General features: G+C 40.9%; 1 protein-coding gene across 2 annotated transcripts in view; it reads left to right on the top strand.

The window, feature by feature from the left end:
* Positions 1-22,883, top strand: part of dlg3 (discs, large homolog 3) — a 75,329-nt gene that overhangs the window by 15,671 nt on the left and 36,775 nt on the right. The window contains exon 1 of one of the 2 annotated variants that reach the window (XM_079672263.1): positions 2,979-4,117. The exons of the other annotated variant lie outside the window; for it this stretch is intronic. Coding sequence (XP_079528389.1) covers positions 3,752-4,117 — 366 coding nt within the window. The 5' untranslated portion in view covers positions 2,979-3,751. Of the gene's footprint in view, positions 1-2,978; positions 4,118-22,883 lie in introns of those variants that run through there. 2 annotated transcript variants of the gene reach the window in all.

Genomic DNA, 22,883 nt, shown 5'->3' with positions numbered 1-22,883 from the left:
ATTGTATTTTCTACAGGATAGTTATTACATTTGAGTCAGAGTGTAATTACGAGTTAACAGTTCAATCATACCCGAGTGCGCGTAGTTGTTCCCGTGGTTGTAACTATATGTTGTTTCAGAAATTATGATACAAGTTGTGTCACTATTATTTGAAAGGGAACATTTTGTCCACATGTTATCTAAAAAAACATAAAGCTAAACATTACATTTTTTACATTTCTAATATTTATGTATTTCCATTAAGGATATGCCAGTAACTGATTATTCCTTGGCAATGTCCTACAAAAGGGACAATAATCTTGTATAGGTGACAGTTTTATAACGTTATAAACTGCAGATTACATTTGAAAATGTCATGTAATCTAATACAAGGACACTGAAAACGACAACATGAAAAAATTAGTTTCATTGAGTCGAATCAAAAATGAGGCTACACAACCGCAACAAAAATGTAACATATGTGCAAGGATTGTATTTATTGCATTGCTATGGGATATGATTACACAATATTCTACTGATGTGGAATTTATTCCACGTGAATAGGGCTGCAGTTGGCATTTCACACTATCACCTCTCGACTGAAATGTTTACTCTTAAAGAAGCTGAAAAAGCTATGAAGAAATACATTTCTTTAGTAATTACAGCGTAAAGGAAATATAAAAGGTTATGAATATCTTAAGCAAGATGTACAACAACACCACATTACCCTTTAAGACCTTTACTGTAATAACTCTGCGTCCTGTATTCCTCTTACTGGAATCCTTCTGATACACAGAACCATATATTTATTGATGCTAAAAAGAACTACCAAATTCTTTAAATATATTATATTATGTAATATTTAAAGATAGCAGTTGTGTTTCTCCCAGTCACTTAATATGTCTATATAAACATTTCATATCGTGTGTGTGTGTGTGTGTGTGTGTGTGTGTGTGTGTGTGTGTGTGTGTGTGTGTGTGTGTGTGTGTGTGTGTGTGTGTGTGTGTGTGTGTGTGTGTGTGTGTGTGTGTGTGTGTGTGTGTGTGTGTGTGTGTGTGTGTGTGTGTGTGTGTGTGTGTGTGTGTGTGTGTGTGTGTGTGTGTGTGTGTGTGTGTGTGTGATCCATAAAGATGTCATGTGTGTATTCATCACAGGGGATCTTTTTCCTCTCCTGTCCATATGATGTGTATCCTGCCTGCCATTTCCTCACTGTGTGGCGTCGTACAGTATGTTGTTATTTTACTGCAAACCCTCTGTAAGTCAAATACTATGTGGATAGTTTTTAGGAGAGACAGCGCGAGGCCAGGGGAGGATGGTTGCAACATGTGCTCGGTCATGTGTGCTGTGATCGATATGCTTACATCGTCCTTTCAAGCCACTGCTTCTAAGCCCCGCCCCTCTGCTCTGATTGGCTTCTGCAGGGTTTTGTGGCTGCATCCGACGTGCAACTTGAAGCATTCACTGGTTAAGTGGTCTATTTAAAAATGTTGCTCTCTGATGGCAATTCTCTGTAGGTTGCATTGAAATAATATCATTACAATGAAGTGAGTTAGTGTTGCATGTAATTTAGTGTCAGTGCGCCTGCTGTGTGTGCCTCCTGGTGCGACTGCAACACAATGCAGTGTCGCCTGAAAATCCAGCTCGATTCTGCAGGAAGGATGCATAGATACACGTTATTATAATTTACAGGCACTGTGTCTTATGTGCTGACACAAAAGGCTTTCATGTATGAGCAGTGTAACATGCAGACTATGTACAAATACTCTCTCCCCCATGCAGACACACCCAGCTCTGTTCCCCGTCACATTTCATTAATAATGCATATATGCAGTGCTTTAATGGCGACACTGTAACATTCCCTCTTAGGTCTTTAAGAAATAAACCTTCACCCTCAGTGTCAGGATGTTTTATATCTAGCTGTGATCAACCCACAAATTCATAAGCATGCAAAATGGTTCACAGGCAGTCCAATCGCATTACTGAAAATATAACTGCCACAGATACATAAAAGCCATATAGTCTCTTCTTCTCTCTTTTTTCCCCTCACACATTCTCACTCTCAATCTCTTCCTCCACCCACTCGAAGCCCAAGCGTGTAATCTTGTTGGTTTCGTACACATGTGTTGATGTCATCATTGTGAACATCAAATATTTCCCCTATGGTTGTTAAACGAGGCTTCAGGAGTGCAGTTTTCTCTCGCTGTGCTTATTTTTACCCAATCCTGCACATGGGCAGGACTTAACAGTAACATGAATTAAACAGTAGTGCTGCTTTGCCAGTAGTAATGCTAAAAAAGGAAGAGGGGTAAAGAGTGATGGAAAGTAATGCAGCGTCTTTCAAAGGCATCTCTGCTGAGAGGCAGGTCTAGTTATATTCAGGAGAAAAAGGGATTTCATCTGCTGCACATGCTTATATTGTGAGATCATTTGCAGCTGTGTGCTGTGACACAGAGCCCCGGGTTGCCATCACTTTCAAGAAAGCTGTTGAGTCTGCAGCTGCACTAGGGATGACCGTGGAGGTGAACAGTGACCAGTCAGAGCGACAGGGTGCTCACTGTAAGTTGGATTTTGGCTGCATTGGTCTGATGAAAAAGATGGATTAGACTCACAATTAGTGGATTGGGGTCGAGCTTTAGCAATGCCATGCAGCACACTACGACTTGCTGAGCTTTTTAATTGAGGAAATGAATAAATGCAATGTTTTCATTGTGCCTTTTTATATCTGTGAAGCAGTACCTTTTCACCCAAGGCAGGCAGCAGTGTGCTTTAGCAGTTGTGGCCCCTTTAAGAGCAGCTAGTGAAGCGCTCAGTCCTGTTGGTGCTGCTGCTGCTGATGGCAGCGCTGCCAGTTGATTGGCTGTGGCTGTCAGGGCTGAGGTGCTGGAGGGATGCTGCTACGTATCTCTCTCCCCCTCCCTCCCTGCCGCTCTCTCTCTCTCTCTCTTTCTCTCTGTGTCTCTCGCTCTCCATCTCCCTCTTGCTTGCTCGCACCCCTCTGAATAATCCACATCTAGGGCAAGCTGGCTGAGAGGCGATCCAGTGCTCAGCTCCTCTCTGCAAGCTGAGAAAAGAAACAGAGAGAGAAAGACAACGTTTTTCAACGCAGGAGGAAAACCGTGAGATTTTGACAGAACGGGAAGATACCAAGAATTACCAGAGGAAGATTTCATCTGCGGATATCATTTATTTATACATATTGTTTATATATCTATATATATATTTGTACACACGCATATAGATATTTATATATATATACATTTATCCCTGTACATAACTGTATTTGTGCTTGTCTGTTTATATTAATATTTTTATATGTAATTGTGTGTGTAAATATATATGATATATAAACAAAAGAATATATATATATATATCTATGAATTTATATGCGTATCACTGTGAACCAAGAGAAGCAAGAGGAAATTTCTACCATCGGGGCTGGTCTCTGATTGTGTGGTCGTATACAATATTTTGAATATTTCCTTTGATCTTCTACGTCAAGAGGACAAAGACTACGTGCCCATTTTGTATTTTTGTTTTCCTGTTGCTGCTTACCGTCCCTCTTGATCTTTTTTTTTCTACATCCGAGAGGAATAAAGAGGAGAGTGACAGGATTTGACGAAAAGGGAAAATCTGTAGAAATTCCTGTGATTAGTATTATTTCTGTCGGCATTAGCGCTCTGTGAGCCGATCACAGCGTGCTGTGTGAGATCTGAGGAGGCAGCAGAGACAGAGTGCCACGCCGCTCAGCGTCAGCCCAGCCAGCGCAGCCAGCATGCACAAACACCACCACTGCTGCAAGTGTCCCGAATGTTATGAGGTGACCCGTATGGCTGCCCTGCGTAGGATGGACGCCCCGTCGTATGGAGGAGAGTGGCAGGCCGAGCCCTATGGATACCCACCTGGGTACGGAGGAGGCCAGACCTTACCCCCTCCGGCCTCAGGGGGAGGTGGAAGCATGGGAGGAGGATCGGGCACTTTGGGGAGAAGTAAGGGCAAGATTATGTCTGGTGGGGGCCCTGGAGGCCCCAACCCAAAGGGCCAATCCAAGTGTGGCGCCAAAGTAAACGGCAACCACCCCAGTGGACAAGCAGGATGGTGGCCCGAGTGCACCTGTACCAACCGGGAGTGGTATGACCAGGTAACTCATCTTCTTCTTGTTCCTCACTCTGTTAGATAGTCTGGCCTGTGGGGCCTGGCAGGAAGGACTGGGATCCGATGAGCTGCTGCTGTAGTAAAACAGAGACCATCATGTATCAGCTGTCGCTTTATGGGAGAGAATTCATATTTAGTATTCATCTCAAGCCCTCAGTTTCCCATTTGTTGACTGTGCTTCCTCTGATGGTGGCAGAGTGAGGAGAACAGAACAGGACTGATCCAGTTCCCCTGCACACACGGAGATGATCTCCATGTTTGGATTTGAGGCAGATGACTAATGCTTATACATTTAACACACCTAGTGTATGTCGTCAAAGGCTTACGCTGATGCAGCTACCGTAGGCCAAAAAATGGTGCATTTTCATTCATTGAAGCAGCACTGAGAGGCAGTTTGGAATCATTTAAATTGATCTCTATAGTCGGTTACTTTGACATTACTGTCTTCGAACATTAGATCAATGAAATAGATTTCTCAGAGATAAATTCATTCTAGGATTGTGGCTCAGAGGAGAGGAAGAGATGATGAAATCGATCTCTGATACCAGTTCCATTTCCTGTTTAGCCTTCGTTTTTTTCCTATTTAGTCATTCTGCTGAGGAGAATCGCAATATAATAAAAGTGTTGTCAGGGGAAAAAGGAGTATCAGCAGTAATCTGTGTTTCATACATGCCGCACAGTGTGAATGAAACTGCCTCTTCACATGCGCTCCATTTTGTTTCTATTATCTCCATTTATTTACATGTATTTATAAATCACAGTTGATAAAAGGTCACAACGGCTTCAGAAGCACAGTCTTTAATTAAGGAAGGTGCATGTATGCGAGCATTAGAGTGAGCAACGGTGGGGGAAGGGTAGCTTGGTGAGCAAGAGATTCAAGGAATGGTTCTTGCTGTGCATGAGTATGTGTCTATGTAGACTCGTATTTGCGGCTAGCCGCTGCATCGTTTGTAGTCCCTCCGTTTGTGTCTGATCTCGTTTTTAGCTAGAAATGGGAGGCATTGGGAGGAAGATAGGTGAGAAGAAGCACAGGGGTAAAATGGAGGCTGAAATTTCAGTGGAAGAGAACCCCCTGTGCTGAGCCCATATATCAGCCGTAACCTGGCTGATATTAGCAGATTACTACAACCAAGGAGAGGTTTGAGGAGGCAGGAGGAGATTGGCACGTTCTATCGGTTCCTGTTAAATTTACTGCCAACCTTTTCCTTCTAGACCAATCAGGCTTATTTCATGTTTCACACATTTGAAAGCTCACAGCAGATGTGATTATGTAAGCATTTATTGCTTACAGGGACATTTTACTCTCAATCAGTATTACCACCTAATTTATATCCTGCTTGTTTCCAGTATCTCTATTCCATACTTACATTGAAGCAAACGAGTATCTAAATATGCATTGTGATTTATGTAAAGTTCAATCGTATGTTGTCACCGTTAATGAATTAACCGCTCTGTACAATACTATATGGTCCTCTCCTTTCGAATGATCCTTGCTCAATTGCTGTATCATGCGAATTTGCACCAAACAAAAACTCTGTAGAGATAATATCCAACATGGCTTTCATGTATCCAGTCCAGGAGTATGTACATGGTGACAAAGAGAGCTGGACATACTGAGAAGCATTCAGTGAGGAAGGATGTTGGGGGGGGAAAAGCAGCAGTCAGTGGGGTGAAAATGAAAAGGTTGAAAACGAGATAAATAAGCCAATAAAGGCAGGCAGTGGGCCCGGAGAGGGGGAGGGGGTTATGTAAGAGGAGGGAGTTGGTGGTGCTGTCAGAGAGGGAGAGCAAGCGAGGCTCTGACACTGGACAAGCATCTGTCCCTCCATCTCTGAAACCAGGCGTGCTAACGGCCAGTATGTGCACCCCCTTCCTATGAATGGGCCACAGCACACGGTATGGATAACGATGCTAAAAACCCACCATCACCCCCACCCCGCCCAGCTCTCCTCAGTCACCAACTCTCATCCTTGGCTGGGAAATGTGAATGCGACCCCTCCCCCACTACCTATACACAGCCGGAGAGCAGGGCAGCAATCACACACGCCCCAACCACGCACGGCTATTATCTTATAGCTTTCATAACAACGCGTGTTTTTTGGATGCTAGCACGTTGAAGAGCAATAACCTTGCACAGTCATTCAGAATGATCCGAGCTGGCTTTTTATAGATGGACCATTGACATTTCCAAATGGCTCCCGTAGCCATGAACATTTCATGTATGTGTGAGGAAATAATTTGACGACCCACGACATAATGATGCCATATTCATTTCTCCCCCTTTGTCGTCTATGTAGTAAACGATTGTGCTTGCCAGGTTAATTATGGATGATTCCAGTTGGGATTATGAGAGCATTCTTTAAAACAAGAGCTTTGAATTTAAATCTGAGGAAAGTAGAGACCTCAGTCTTCGGGGAAGCTCCCTCTTCCCCCTGCGGGCTCCAATATGTCTTTGTGTGTTCTCCAGCTCTGTGGCTATGATTAGCATGAATTATTAATTAGATTTTACTTTATTTATTAGCATCAAGATTCAGGCCAAGATACTTTGCCAGACCCATTGTTTATGACTGGTCTCTGTAGTGTTTTAAATTAATGCACAGGCACGGTGGGTGTTCCATGTCTAACACTCCCATCGGTGATAGCATCTCAAAAACCTTCGAGCCTTGATCAGAACTGTTTGTGCAGATTGTGTGTGTTTGTGTGTGTGTCTTACAGTTAAATTGATTTATAGGTGTTGTTGGTTTATACATTTGTCTGATGTGATTTTGTTCGGGCCGAATTTGATTTGCCATTCTTGTAACTGCAACCCAGAGTGTATTAACGGATAAGATTGACATGTGCTCCATGTCCAAATGTCTTGAGCTGGATCCCCTACTGTGAAAGGCTCCGTCTAAAACCTGGAATATTCTCATCAGATCAAGAGAGATGTATCTACAGTACGAGCTAATCTTGGGGGGAGAAAAAAAAGTCAAGAAATATGTGATCTGAATAAAAGTGCACTCTGCATATCCGTACGAATGATAAGGCCAAGATGGACATTTTCATTATACCCGCAGCTGTTGTTTCTGTCAATACATTCATTTCAATGTGACACATAATTGCTGCGTTGTTCTTTAATCTCAAATAAGAGAAGAACATTTGCATACATCGGGTGCAACATTACATGTCAGTATTTCTGTTCTCTAACAGATAAGTCAGGAAGACAGCAGATTTCCTTTTTGGGGTAAGCCTTATGCCCATTACTAAAGTAGGAATAAAGGGGAAAACGTTAGACTGAAAACACATTTCAGAATCTGAACCTGTGCAACCTTTTAATGATATTGAGGATATTGAGGATGCTAAACTAGAGGTGGCTTATAACCGTGAGGATGGCCCGACCCAGAATATGATCCATTTTGATTTCTCCAAGCGTGACTTGGTCTTCACTGACTCTTAGTACTCATGAAAGGAGGACTCCTCATAAGGCCAGGCAACCCTGACCTCGAAAAAATACTGTAAGGACATCGTGAAAGCAGTGCTTTGTTGCGAGGTTTATATTATTATTATTACACTAACAATAAGTGTTATCCTTTGCAATTTTGGCTTTGGTTCTCCTTTACGTCATACGCAGTGGTGTGACGTTGGCCACTATATGATCATCTTTTTGGAGTCAAGACAAGTTGTTCCCTTGCCGATAAGAACAACATGCCTAGTAAAGTAATGTTGGTAGTCATTTTTAACCTCACATTTCCATCCACTTGGGGCTTTTCTTGCATTTTCAATCATTCTGAAAGAATATCACACCAAAAACACAGCCTCACCAGCTGTGTAATAATACTAGTGATTAAATATTGATATCATTTTTGTTATAGTTACTGGTGTGGCTGGCCCTCTTCACTAGCAGCAGATTACATTTATCCGAGGACCCTATTTCCCTGTGCTTTCCCTCCTTCTCGCATTTTTTTTTTTATTCAAAAGAAGACAACATTTGGCTGAAACAGTGTAATTACTCTTCAAATCTGTCTATGTTGTAGCTTAAACTTGTTATTCAACCAGAAAATATGACATGTTTTCAAACCTGTTAAAGACAAGTGCTCCAAATGTTGTATAATTGTGTTTATTATTGTATCTGCCACAAACTTAATTACTACTATCATCAAGGTGAAAAATGAGTTTGATTTCAGCACAAAGAAAACATGTGATGTGATCTCAGTAAACTGCACAGCATGATGAGCAATGTATTGCTTCAGACCAACGGATACCAAATATCTAGGGTTGTTACCTCCACATTTCTGAAGATAACTTCAAAGACAGTTTGTTGTGTAAAATGTACTCAACCAACAGATCTTACTTAGGTGGTAGGAGGTGTCTGTCTTCTAAAGTGTTAGTGTATTTCCAATAAACTTTATGAAGCTTTAAACCTCTGTGCTCAAACCTTAAGCAAGATATGATGACAGCTTTTTACCATTTCTTGTAAATGTGGATTCAAACTGTGAAACTACAGTACATTATTATATATAACCACATTGATCTGTGAAGGTAACAAAATGAGTTGCTCTCCACAGTAGTTTTATGAACCTAAGTCGGTTTCTCCATGATTTGTTATGAGTGTTAATATTTTCAGGCAAGTTGAAGAGCCTCAAGGATTTGTACTAGGAACCCCATGATATCAGCAAATGCTGTTTAACTGAATAGTTTCACATTTACTGCTGAATGTTATGAAAAGAAGTAAACTTGGCATTCCAAATTCAAATTGGTTGCACAAATATTTTTTCAGTTTTTGCCACATTTAGTTACGAGGACTGCATGGAGCAGCAACTACTGTCATTTGTTCAGGGTTTTGTCTATTAAGATGTCACCCAACCTTACATGAATATATGAGAAGGCCAAAAGATACACTTGTTGGTGATTTCATATGTTTTGATACACATGTGGAAGAAAAGGTAATCTGTTGCAGCTTAGATGTTTTGTTAATCCAAGTCTCTTTGCACTCAATGCTTTGGTCTTTGTAAAATTGTGCTGCATAAAAGACTACATTTATGTAATCTTTCAATTACAGAAACATATATTTGCTACAGGAATTGAACTATGATTGAAATGCCAACATTCGCTTTTACTGATCTCATACAAATTCATAACACATAATTTAATTGTAGTTGTCTGCTAGCAAACCTCCTACAACATATCTTTCCTTCTGCACCTGCCTGTCTCTCTCCCACACAAACCAATGCCCAACACAGAAGCTTTACCCAAAATCAAAGTGTTTTTTACCCATAAAAAAAAGAATGGGGGGGTTAAGGGACTATGGTGAATCATGGGGAATGCACTACGAAACAAGCGAGACAAGGTGTGCTGCAATATTTATGTGCACTTTGACAAAAGTTAGCTTTTTACATGCTGTAAGATGGGGTAGGGAGGGAGCGCCTGAGAACATGCAAGCCTGTCGTTGACGTGAGCGTGCAAGGAAGCCAAACGAGCCACCTTTACGGGAGCTGAAGCTGTTGGTCTGAATCTGTGACCCCTGACCTCAGTTGTGTTGAATCCCACCTCATACACTTCTCTTAAAAGCCTCCAACAATGTTGTTTCTTCCACTTTGCATGGAGGTCCTACAGTATGTGAAATACGGGACTCACAGGAATGCATTGTGTCCTCTGTCGAAGCAGATTTAAGGCTCATCAAGTGGTTTACTCATTACTGCGGTTTGGCTACAGCTATGTGACGCATATACATATAAGGTTTTGTTTACAGGTGCAGTGGCCTGAAGCTGCAGATCGTGTGTGTGGAGGTGTGTGTCCTCCTGGAAGCTAAGGCTACCAAGCCCCAGTGATCCATATGGTCGTTGTCAGAGGCCCTGCCAGGGCTCAGCCCCATATCAGCTCGCCTGTTCGCCTCTCTGCCTCTCGCTGCCAGCCAGGGGAGGAGAGGAGAGAAGAGAAGGGAGGGGAACGCTGTTTGTTTGTTTGCTTGCCTGCTTTGTTTTATTTAGCGGATTGTGCTGATCACAGTAGCGACTGGCCTAGAAATGTGACTGTGCTGCGCAGGGCAGAGTGGACTCCTGATTCAGCGATGGAAGCATCAGATTCTCTGTGAGAGAGAGCAGCGAGGGACACGGGGCTTTGATGGAATGAGATGGAAGTGTTTAACACTATACCACCGGTGCTGTTAATTAAAATAATCAGACATCAGTCTGTGATAAATTGTATGCGCAGATATGAAAGCTTTTTTTCTCCTGCCATGGTAGACTTGTGTTAGCGTTCTCAGCGAAGTACAGCAGCTCCATCACCCTCTTGCTGCCGTGGAATATGTGTATATCCAATCAATACCAGAGGAGAGCTCGTCCCTCAGCCTTCTGACTCCTCTTCATATTTGTGGGGGTGTGTGGGTGCTTTCAACAGCGCTTGTGCTTTCATTGCTTTTACTCAACCATCATATTGGGCTGTTATTTTGGTAACACTTAACAATAAGGTACACAAACTCTTAGAGTAGTTACAGTACCATATAAACAGGAGCCAACTGCTGAATTATTAATACAATTAACTTAATTATTAATTCATATTATAAACATTACAGCAAACTCATTTAATATCAGTGATTATATGGTAGATGGTTATAAAGTACCTGATGATTGAGAAGTATGTAATTGATTTGTTTATACATACCTGTTCCTGTTTAAACTGAAAATAATCACATTTTGAAGAGATTTAAAGCTTCCTCCATCTCTTCCTGTTCAGCATTACGTAGATTTCCACAGCACTAATTCCATCTGTACAAAAATAAACATGTCGCACTCACCCTTCATATCTTACAGAAATACTGTTATATTTCACTAATTACCTCCAATCACTTCCACTTTGCAGTTTTGAGATGCCTTTAAAGATTCTGTGAATGAAACACTTCCTGTTCAGATGTTTCACATTAAGAGCGTTCTGTAGGCTTTTACATTTGCAGGAAGTTTCATTGTATAATTAACCATGGCTTGATAAGGGATGACATAGATTTGAATGCATAATTCAAAAAAAGCATTTATTTGGAGAAATATTGAAATGTACATTATACTGATTGAGACATGTCATCTATCAGAGCCATATCCCATACTCAATATATTTTCACCCTTATTTAATTTATAATAAAAGAGTAGCCAAACTTTTATCCAAATCAGGAACTGTCTCATTAAAAGAACAAGTCCGGTTTGTATCACTACAAACCGGACCAGGAATTTAATGAATTTGAGGTTCGCTATTGGACCATTTTCGATGTTTAGTGCCTCAGATATATTTCTGTCAATATCAAAAAAGTATTGAGGTTCAATATTCAGCCCTGGTTTGGTCAAAGAGTATTTTCAACAGCTAAATCTCGTTATTCTAAAAACAAACATATGGTATTTGATGAAGTTATTGTCATAACTACTTGTTTGCTACACTAAGCTGAAACCATTATTTTAATTACCGTACACACACAATTTTACTCTGCGCTCTCTTAGCCTGCATGTACACATGACATAAATGAATTGATTGATGGATTTATTCGATGGTTGAAAAGCCCTTCAGATCTTCAATGTTCACAGTAAACTGTCTCATTTTTCATTAATTATAGCACTGACAGTTAAAGCACAGGTGGAAACAAATCCTGCCATACACCGAGATGTACGGGGAATTAGTGTTAGCTGAAATTAGAGAACAGCATTGAATTTTTTTAATCTGTACACAAAAAACTGAATGGTTGTTCTTTCTTCCATTTTGTGTGTGTGTGTGTGTGTGTGTGTGTGTGTGTGTGTGTGTGTGTGTGTGTGTGTGTGTGTGTGTGTGTGTGTGTGTGTGTGTGTGTGTGTGTGTGTGTGTGTGTGTGTGTGTGTGTGTGTGTGTGTGTGTGTGTGTGTGTGTGTGTGTGTGTGTGTGTGTGTGTGTGTGTGTGTGTGTGTGTGTGTGTGTGTGTGTGTGTGTGTGTGTGTGTGTGTGTGTGTCATTTGGCGAAGCAGTACATTTCTTACCATGTGTAGCTGCTCTTGAGTGCCATCTCTGTCTAATGCATTATCCAAGCAGCCCTTCAGCCATTTGGTCTGGCCTCTCATTTTGTGTGTGTGTTGTTTTTCAGCATTCTTCATTTCTATCATCCCCCTCCTGTCTTCCACTGCCCTTCTACTCCTCCGCTCTTTCTTTTTTCATACATAGTACATATCTAAAGCTTCATTTTCGGGTGCAGAACAGTATTCAGAGAGGATGCTGCAGCAGACCTGTGCTTCAGGTTGAATACCTTATTACACATTGTTTAAAGCTAACAGAGCTTTGTCATAAAACAGCAGAACGTTCCCTGGTGCATATTTGATTTAAAGATCATTTCAATTCATATGTAATGGAAAATACAAAATTCTTAACCATCAACCTTTGGAAAGCTCATATCACATGTTCAATGTATAACCAACTCTATCTTCAATTCAAAGCTTTTTTTGAAACTACTGAGCATCATTTGATTACAGATTCATTTAGATATGCTGGGGGTTGTTGGGAGTCTTTCTTTTTTTGAATTCTCTTAGGGTTACTCACATTATCAAATCATTTTTTTAAAAATATTTATTGAAAACAAAGATGCACACATCAACAGCTTGTTCAGTCTTGTTTTGATTGATGATCCAGTTTGGTCAGTATAAGTTCATTTCAACAGTCCTTTCAAATTCTATCAAATCTTGACTGATTTGTACATACTGTACATGAGCTGGATAGATGGCATTCATTGTGTCTTGTTTTAAGATGTTTTCAGGAAAAACAATAAGGAGTATAGCTGTAGATAAGCTTGACGTTATTATATTAACCTCTCCTATAAAACCACTGCTAGTTTGTGGTTACCGTCATGGATAAGCATGTCATTCTATATACCGGTATATTCTATAACTATTTTGAGCAGTTATCTGTTAATACAAATATTTTAAAAGTATTTTATTTTATGTTAAAATCAATCTTTGTCTTCCACCACTCAAACCTATAAAAGGCATTTTATTTGTAGCTTCTTGTAATTTGAACAGTATAGATTCACAGTATATTGAGACAGCATATGTTTGGCTCACTTGGACTTCCTGTTTCCCCCCCACTGAGTTGACAAGGAGAGAGGACGGCAAACATTTTCCAGACATACGTCTGTTGTGAGTCCACAGAACAACAGATGATCCTTTAACATGTCCCTCTGCTCATTATGACATTATCAGTCATTATTTGCTATCAGTGAGAATCCACGTCATCTACGCGCTGTGTTTGGAAAGCAGAAACAAACATCTGAAGCTCAGAGAGAGAGAGATGCCCTCACCCTGTCACAGATATAAACAATACAAGCAATCCCAGCTTAATATCATACATCTTATTACACTGTTGATAGGTCATCTCTGCCTTGAAATTGCTTTTATGGATTTATTACTTTTTGTTGTGCTTTTGTGTGTCTGTGCATTTTTTCTTATATTTTAACACAACATTTCAAGCCAAATCCAAATTCTTTTTCAGATCATCGCCTTTACTTGTGTTTGTAGATTACAATTTTAAATGGTTTTATGTCCCTTAAACCACGGAGCAATATTTCTATGTTGTGTGTAATGTCACCTATCGCGTTTTGAATGGATATTTCATGGCAGAAATGTGTGTTTATGGTTTTCTGCAATCTGGCCAGTGGTTTTGAAAGCAGCGACCATCTCGGCTGAGTGTGATTGGCAATCTTAGCTGACAATCAAACAAACACAGATGGTTTTAGTACATTGTTGCTTTATAAGTTCAGTTCAATACAAGCATTATCCATTAGAGGAAATTAAACATGTGTAAAGTTTATTTCTGGTAACTTCTTTAGTCTGCAATTTTCCTGGTTAGCTTCATCGTTTATCCGAAGAGCTCCAAATCAACTCAAAACACTAGTTTCCATGTTCGATCCTTCCAAGCCTGATTTCTACCTACAATGACAACAATTTGAACAATACATATCCATGTCTGCAGTATTGAGGGTCAAAGTAAATGCAGTTTGCTGTATAAACATGTTATCAGAAAAGTTTCAGTGCGACACAGCATTTGTTTGGCAGGCAGTGGTCCAACCTCTCCGCTGGCAGCCATATTCTTCCTCTGTACAGTAATAACAGCTTCATTCATGGCTGATTATCTTTATGTTTTAGTGTATCAGCGTTATGTGTTGGCTTGTCTCGGCTCGCAGTGTAAAATGTTTTGCATAATTGAGTTTGTTTTATCACTAAATGAAGGCTGATACTATAAAGTAATCCACATCTCGTGCATTTATGGTGGATCTGCATTATAATGATCTCTTCTGAGAATCTTTTAATGTATGAAGTGGTTAGCCTTTAATATAGATACACACTATATATCACTGTCATTTTTGATATTAATACTCTCAAATAGGAATTTTGCATTGGGCCCTTTACAATTAAAATGTGCCTAAATGTTTATTGAGTATATGTACGTATGTTCTGATGTGCTTTCCATTGAAGCCAGTAATAAATCAGCACACGTTATTGTGAAATGCCAATGGCACGTCTTGCCTCAGCATATACAATTCTTTTAAAGCTGCAAGATGTCAGATGCCATTGTGCTATTAAGAGATCTGACCATCCATAGGACCGAATTGTATCGATATATTGAAGACAGATACTATAGTCAGTTGTATTGTACAGTTTATGAGCTTTGATACCCAGGGTAAGTCTTTAGTGAAGGAATAGATGCAGCATCCTCACAGAAGTAAAGGTTAATGTACTTACTACAGTATTTATTTGTGCAAATTGCTAAAAGCTTTGGAGCTTCTTTTTTTAACATTTGGTTGTTATTTCCAATCCGGAAATGTAATCTCCTACACAAAGGTCTAAGAGAGAATTTAGGATAAACATTGAGCGTACTTTGACTTTTCCCGGAATGCGTGTTCTGCAGCCCACCTATTGTAATGTTTGGGCAACTGGAAACAGCTGTTTTGGGTTAAGAAAACATTGCCATTTTAGTTCAAAAATATTTTCCTACCCTTAACCAAGTGCTAACCTAAACATAACCCAAATAATAGAACAATATATCATATATATATAAGCTAAGTGGATCTTTTAGTGCATTTAGCTTCATATTTAGCTTTTTAAGAGTGGGCATTATCTGGGCAAACAGTAAGGAATACAGTTTGCAGATTGTCCGTTCTTTCCATTTTGCATCGGCTGTGGAGAGGTAACAGATGCATTATATAACTCACCCGTCTGTTTTTATGTTAAAAAAAAAGATGTTATCCAACTACCAATCGGTTTCTTAAATTCAAATTGATATCGATTGCCATATGTTATAGCAATGTCAGTCCTGTGTTGAGAAAAGCAGCAACGTGGAGCGCTCCTCAAAATGTGAAGCAGTGAGTGTCTTTACTGCTGTCAGTTTGGGCTGTGATGATGCAACAGAGGAAGGGACACAGGGGGGGTTAGGGTGGCAGAAAGGGAGAGATGGCAAGGGGGAGAAAGAGGTGAAGATATGACAGGCGTGGCATAAAGAAAGGGATGAGAGGGCTAGATGCCAGTAAGGAAGGGGGGGGGGACAGCATGTGCTCAGACACAGCCCTGTGTGTTGCCATGGTGCAGCTCAGTCAGAGCTGCACAGTAGCTTTGCTGCTCAGCTAGCTAATTACCCACAGACTGCACCGCTGATACGCAGCCGACCGGAGCCTTACGGATTTCCAAGAGCTTTTTTTTTGATTGCCGCATTGACACACGAGAAAAGTAAAGGAACCATCTATTTATATGAAGTATAATGAATTCCTATATGACGACACCATCTAAAATGTGCTGTGGGTATGTGGTGCGCAGCGTTATTGAACAGTGTAGTGGTGCTCTGCTGTGTCAGCCATGCCACTTGTGTAATATAAAGAGCTCTTCCAGCGCTTCATTGTCTGTAGACGGCCGCTGCTTACTGAGAGCCTGCAGATCCTGATCAGCCTGCTTATAAAACCCAATATGGGCCATTGTGGATTAATATTCAACATTAAAATGTCCAATTATGTAATCAGCCAAATCCAAGCCCTGCATATGCTCACTAGAATATCTCAACAGGCAGGACTGAGGGAGGGGAGGGGAGGGGGAGGTCTGAAAGAGAGGAATGATGCAACATCAGCCCATGCATTTAGAATTTTGGTTTAGTTTGAACAGACATCTTACGAGGTTAAAGAAAATAGGCCTTTTGTTTTGACCACAGTATCGTGTAGTGTAAACAGGTTCAAGGTAGATTTATTTGATTAATCAGAAGTAAGGTATTTCTTTAGGTTAATGCAAATACCATAATGCAGTATTTTTAATATAAATATTTGACATGCCTTGTCTGAGCATCTGTTGTGTTTGAGAAAATATCAACTTGGTACATCTTTATTTTCTCTTTTTATCCTGTAGAACAATTTGACTAAATGATAGTAAAAATATACTGTAAATGATTTCTCTGAATAATCAGTAAGTTGTTAAAGGATTATCAAAGTTGTTGCTCATCATTTTCATTATAATCAACGTATTGAGTAATTAACTTGTTGTTTAAGCACTTCAACTCTATCAGGACAACATTTATGTTTCAGTTTCTGGGAGGAATTTCAGGTTAACAAAATGTGCATTTTAAATTGAAACCTGAAACTGGAAATAGTATTACTTACGGTTTGTTTTTATGGCTGCAGTCCATACATTTTGACCGCGTATTCTGTCCAACACAGCAGGTTTGTCTTGTTTTGACAGCCAGCTGGTGTCAAGTTCCTCATCACATAAACTCCTGTTAAAAGTGCTTAGCCTCAACGATTAGTGTGTTTTCAGATCAGTGCTTGTGTCCTTTTTTATGTCCAATAACGCAGCTACTATAATGTTGGCCGAGACTCGTTCTTGAGGGGACAGTGTGTCATGCCCGTCGTGCCTGAACACAACCCGAGGTGGGTGGAGAAGAAGGGCAAATCTGGACCCTCGACAGGAGGCAGATTGATTTGGCAATCGCCAAAGTGCTACAAACGTTTAAAACAATGCCCCGTTTTTTTTCCCTCTGCTGTTTGGCGCTAAATACTTCAGCATATGGATAAATGTGCTCATATATTCATAACGATAACAGGGAAACTAGAGGCACGGCTCTTGTTTCTGTTGCCTAGCCCGTTGTCCTACTTACTGTAATTCTTCATCACTTTTAACACCTACACTTATTGTGAGCCAAAACTCAGGCAAGGGTAGTGAATGGAGATATGGGAATGTGTGGGCGTTCACGAGTGGAGCTTATAGAACAGTGTGAAATCTCAACCATGACAGGATGGTCTCTTCTGTTGTATGTAGAGACCGACTGAGCCCCCTGGGAGGAGGGGACGAATGGTTTTCATTGGGCTATATGTCATGTGTAAGTTAGCCTTATTTTCACAATATAATTTTGACAGTGATGCTTTAAGTGCTCTGTTTTTGCTGTCAGATAGTTTTATTACTGTGGCATGATTTTCATTTTTCAACCAATATCAGCTGAGGAACCTTAATTTCCATTTATTCTAGTCTAAAATATTACAACCATTTTAAGAAAAGAAAATTCAACGAGTGAGTGAACCGTTGTTGTTTAAAAGGCCGTAAAAGCAAATGAGTGGAAAATCTCCTCATGTTTTTGCACTGAAATGCATCAGATGCATGTAAGGACCATTGTGGCCTCAGGGCTGAGTGTTTGTTACATCGTAGGGTTCATGAAGCAGAATCACAGTCCAATGTTCCCAATTACAAGAATCGCAAAAAGTCTAAAATTGGAAGGGACTAATTGCAGCTCAGAAGATTGTGTTCTGGGGTGCTCGGGAAAGAAATGAGAGAATTGAAGGTGACACAAGTGAATCAGAGCAGAGAGCTCTCTTTGTACAGAGCATCATGTACCATCAGGTGCGTTTTCTGGTAGTAAATAGTTTCAGCTTGTTAATTTTGTATGTGCATCCCTTTTAGCTGCATTGAGATGCTTTTCTGAGTGCTCCTGTAGTTGGCAAGGCAGAATGAGGATGTAAAGATAGAGTTAAGATGGATGGAGCCAGCTTACCGGCTTTTTAAAGGAATAGTTTGTTATTTTGTGAAATCTGCTTTCTGGCACATGCAGTAGCTAGAAAAGAAGATTGATACCAGTAAATATGAAGCCACGGTAACAGAAGTATGTTAGCTTTGTTTAGCTTAGCTTAGCACAAACACTGGAAATAATCGGACATCCTCTGTTCACCAATCAAATCTGCATATACCAGCATTTCTAAAACAAATTGATCATAACATTATGTATTTTTTGTTACATTTTTACAAAAACAATGTGTACATTTTACAATTACAGGTTACAAGGCACTATGAATGAATGGTCTATTTTGTACAAAGCCAGGCTAGCTGTTTCCACTTGTTTGCAGTCTTTATGCTAAGCTAAGGTAAATGTCTGCCGGCCATGATTCCTCCAAACTAACTCCCTAAAACATTGTGATCCATAATGTCCAAATATTATTTTAATACAGCAAGGTTTGCTTTGTTGCGGTGTTGTTGATGCAGTGTAGTGTTTTGATACATACATTGGATGCTGGATGTGTTTGTAACCTGTTAGTTGCTGGTTGGAAAGTGACATGTCTCACCTAGTCATGTCAAATTAAGACTGCTACCTCAGCAACACCATCGGCATCTTCACCCCGTCTCACAGACAACACACACACTGAAACATTAAGATCAATTTAAGATGAACTCACTTTCTCCATATTAACACCACAGCAGCCCAATAATACTGTACACCCTTTGCTGAGGCGACGTGACAGTGGTGAAAGCATCAAAATGGCAGCACTCACAGTTGTGTGTGGTTGTGCGCTGTCACCGGTACTCAGCGCGGGATCCAAAACACCAGAGAGGAACAAGCTTAGCAGCTCTCTCAGCTTAGCAACAAGGGGTAGCAACTAGTCAAGAGCTGTGAGGTAACATGCTGCAGTGACCTCTGATGTAGAGGAAGCAGTGGGGGCGGGATTATGTGAAGCATACTGATGACACTCACACATGTCAGGCTTTCTTCACTACGGAGCATCGTCACAGAACAATGGGTACCTTTTCACTACGGCTTTTACTTTGTGACTGAGCCCCCTGGTTAACTTGGTGATGTGAGACCAGCAACGGATTTCAATTATACAGTAGAAAAAAAGAGTTGTCATGATCGATGACGAGGGAATCATTGTAGTTCTGTCGCCCACTCATTAGCAGCTACATTGGAAAGGCAGGGATGACTCAATCAGAGAAATAACACTGAGACATCACTCACAGTGTCGCTGTACATACATGAGCACTACTCCATAACGAAGAATTATGCTGAACATGGTATTCGATCGTTTTTTGGGGGAATTCATATTTAGATTTATCTGCAACAAATGTTATTTAGTACCCCATTCCATATACTGTACGTACATCATCGATAAATCACACACATGTACACACACTGCCATGTTCAAACCTGATCAATTGTCAGCAGACTTGTAGAAGGCCTTCTCCAGCAATACTGTTATGAATATTCATTACACTAAGTACTTTTCCCTCTGTGGCTGCACTTGTGAAGGTCAAACTAGCCAGCTCTCATTTGGAGCTGCTCAGCATGACAGAGAGGTAAGCCAGAGCATGCTTTTGTAATATTACATAAAGATGAGGAGGGAGCGCTGCTGACAGCTGTGACGGGCTATTAATTATGGTTTCACGAATGTGCGTCTGTGGTGCGTGTTGGGAGGGGTGCAACACAGTCACAATGCTCAATCAAAGCCATCAAATCAGAAAACTTTGAGCTTTAATGGGGCCATTTTATGGGTGAACTAATTAATTTCCTTGTGGCTGCCTTGTTGAAATAAATGCCTGAATTCAGCTGGCGTTGTAGCAGGAGAGAAGAAGCAGTTGACCTTTACCGCTATGGGATTTTCTTTACTACATCTCGTTATTCCGCCTTTCTCCCTGACAAAGAAGGCAACGTTGAGTTTCGACGGGCGTCCGCGAGTAAGACATCTCTCGCTGTCATGTGTTCATCCTTCTCAGCTCCCATGTGTTCATCCTTCTCCGGTCCGTTCATCCGTCACTTTGGCTCTCACCTTGCTTCTCTCCTTCCCTCTTCCCTCCGGCACGGGGGCCACAGCGTGAATGAGATGTTGGGTGCATGGTAATTGAGTAGGTATTGATTGGACTGCAGCGTGGCCTACGAGAGGCCAATGAGAGCCGGGGGATCAGAGCAGCACCACTGACTGCGTCTCTCATCCCACATTCTGCAGGAAAACATAAACGCAGTACTGCTAAAGGCACCACAAAACAAAGGAACATTACATTTTTAGATAACACAGGCACGCCTTGTTCTCCTACATGAATCTGCTGTTAGCTCTGACTCAAGACCCAGGAAGAGCTTCCTTCAGCATTGGCTGTATCATTTGACTAACTGCGTGCATCATCTGAGCGAGGCTGACTGTCATATTTCACTGCGATGTCACCACTGGAGACTGAGCTGCCATGTCGGTGAGCCTGGCCAGAGAGGAACTGATGTGGAAATGTTTGCTACGGTAGAAGGGGGGGGGGGGGTGTTATTGCTCTGTCAGCATGCCGTCGCTGTGCACATGCTGAACCCTCTTGTTCTTCCCCTCCGTTCTACCTGCAATGACTTGGAGGCTTTTGAAAAAACAAGTAATGCTGACAACAGGTGAAGAAGAAAGAAAGGGTTCCTAGGGCGGGACATTATTGTCATAAACAGCGTGTGTGCACATTGTGCTTTTAAAATTAGATCAATTATGTTTTATGTATAAGTGTTTAGTTGCTTTTATGAGCAATTGTTGCATAGTTTGCACTGGTGTCTTGACATTTGTTTAGTGCATGATATCAATTGTAACATACATAAAGACAGGCAAGCTTAGTTAGCCCTCTATCTTGTATTGTCAATTGAATTAAAACAATTACCGTACTTATTTGCTTTTTTTGCTGAGACTTAGATAAGGAAATTGATAGCAATCGCATGTCTGTACAGTAAATACCAAGCTGCTGCCAGCTAGCTTAGCATAAAGACTGGACCAAGGGGAAACAGCTGACTCTGTCCAATGGAAACATAATTCTACTGTAGTTTCTTTTTTTATGCTGTTTTTTTTTAAATATCAATCAAAAAATCTAAATATAGAGTGTTCATTTGTGAGCTATACAGATTCTGGTAGGTGGATTTGCTATATTCAGACTGAGCCAAGCTAGGTTTTACGCCCTCAATACAATTATGATTCTTAGCTTATTTAGCCAACTGCTGGAGGCCTTATTTATCAGATATGAGCACTATCCTCCTTCTCATCCAACTCTCATTTTCTATTTTACCTAGATGATGTACAGTAAATCTGCCTGACAAACCATCAGCTATTAAATACAGTATCAGTGGATTGATTTGTATGTCAAATAGATCAAATAGAGCTGTTTGGTATATATTCAAATCGCTCATCCTGACTCCACTGCAGCCACAACATTATTTTTGAACACAGCTTTTCTACATTTAACTTGTGACGCATGGATTTCAGAGGGAGAGAGTGTGTGTGTGTGATGTGTACAGGCAGCTCTGAAGGCATCCAGGTACATCCAGCCCATGGCATGTGTGAGCACAGAGCTGCATAAACTGCAGTGAGAGCCCTGAGAGGTGAAGCAGGGGGGAGGTGGCTAAGCGGGCTTCCGGGCCAATACCGAGCAAGCACTGGTTACCATGGGAACACATTGATTATTTAACAATTTGGACGAAGCCTGTGCCCTGCACTTGCCAAGCTTCAGTGGGAGTCCGTGTGGCTTTACTGTCCCGAGGGTCTGCAGCCAAGTGTTGTGTGTTGCAATGCCATCGGGACGTGGTACACATCCACCGTGATGCTGAGAGACAAGAGACAGACACACACCATCTCAACTGACAGAAGAGCAAGATGATTGACGAATAAGAAGCTATTATGAACAGATGGGTGGATGAGACGAGGGAGTGAAAGAAAAAAAAAAGCACTTCAGTGAATTTTCTTCCCTCCTGGTGGTCAGTTGGGACTTGTTGTAATGGTCTCATGCTGGCAAAGCAGTCTGGACTCATTGTGTGTACATGAGGTCTTTGTTTCCAGTATGCTCACTTGCTCCCATGTCTCAGCCTACATGTACAGGGGTCATCATAGTGCAAAAGCTCCTGTCTAACCCTGAACGCTGCATTGCAGGTGGTTCAGAAGTTAATAACAACAACTGCAAACAGCCATTAGGGATTGAAGTAAATAGAAATATAAGGGTTTTAGGGTGTTCATATACCTGTAATATCCATCTACGACAAATTAGCAGAGTTGCTTTCAAATATTTTAGGGCAAGTCTCTTTATAACCCCATTTAAACCTGGAATTGACATGCGATCTGTATTTGGATAAGGACAGACTTTTGTTATAGTAGGGCGTCATTATTTGCAGAAAGCATTGTGGGATCAGTTCGACTAGCTTGCATTGTGCTCAGATCCCAGCCAGTTTGAGATACATCCATTCAGCGTGACCAGAAATACAAAGAAAAATGTTGAAAGGTCACCTCACTACTCCTGCCCCTGCTTTAGGCAAATCAGATGAAAGCTACAAGTATTAACAATATCTAACAAGTCTTCCTTCTTATAAAGTGATGAAACTCGGTGACGCCGGTCTATTGAAATGCTTTCTTTGATCTGGAACACCAAACACAGATCATATGTTATCACTAGGTGTAAAAGAGCCTGTATTGACCGAATCGCAGGTCTCAAGGGCTAGTCAAAGTCAATGACACATCTTTATAGGCAACTATCAAGTCTTTCAGGTGC

The sequence above is a fragment of the Notothenia rossii genome, assembly GCF_949606895.1.
Source record: "Notothenia rossii genome assembly, chromosome: 3".
In the NCBI taxonomy this organism is placed as follows: Eukaryota; Metazoa; Chordata; class Actinopteri; order Perciformes; family Nototheniidae; genus Notothenia; species Notothenia rossii.
This window is presented reverse-complemented; position numbering and strand designations above follow the sequence as displayed.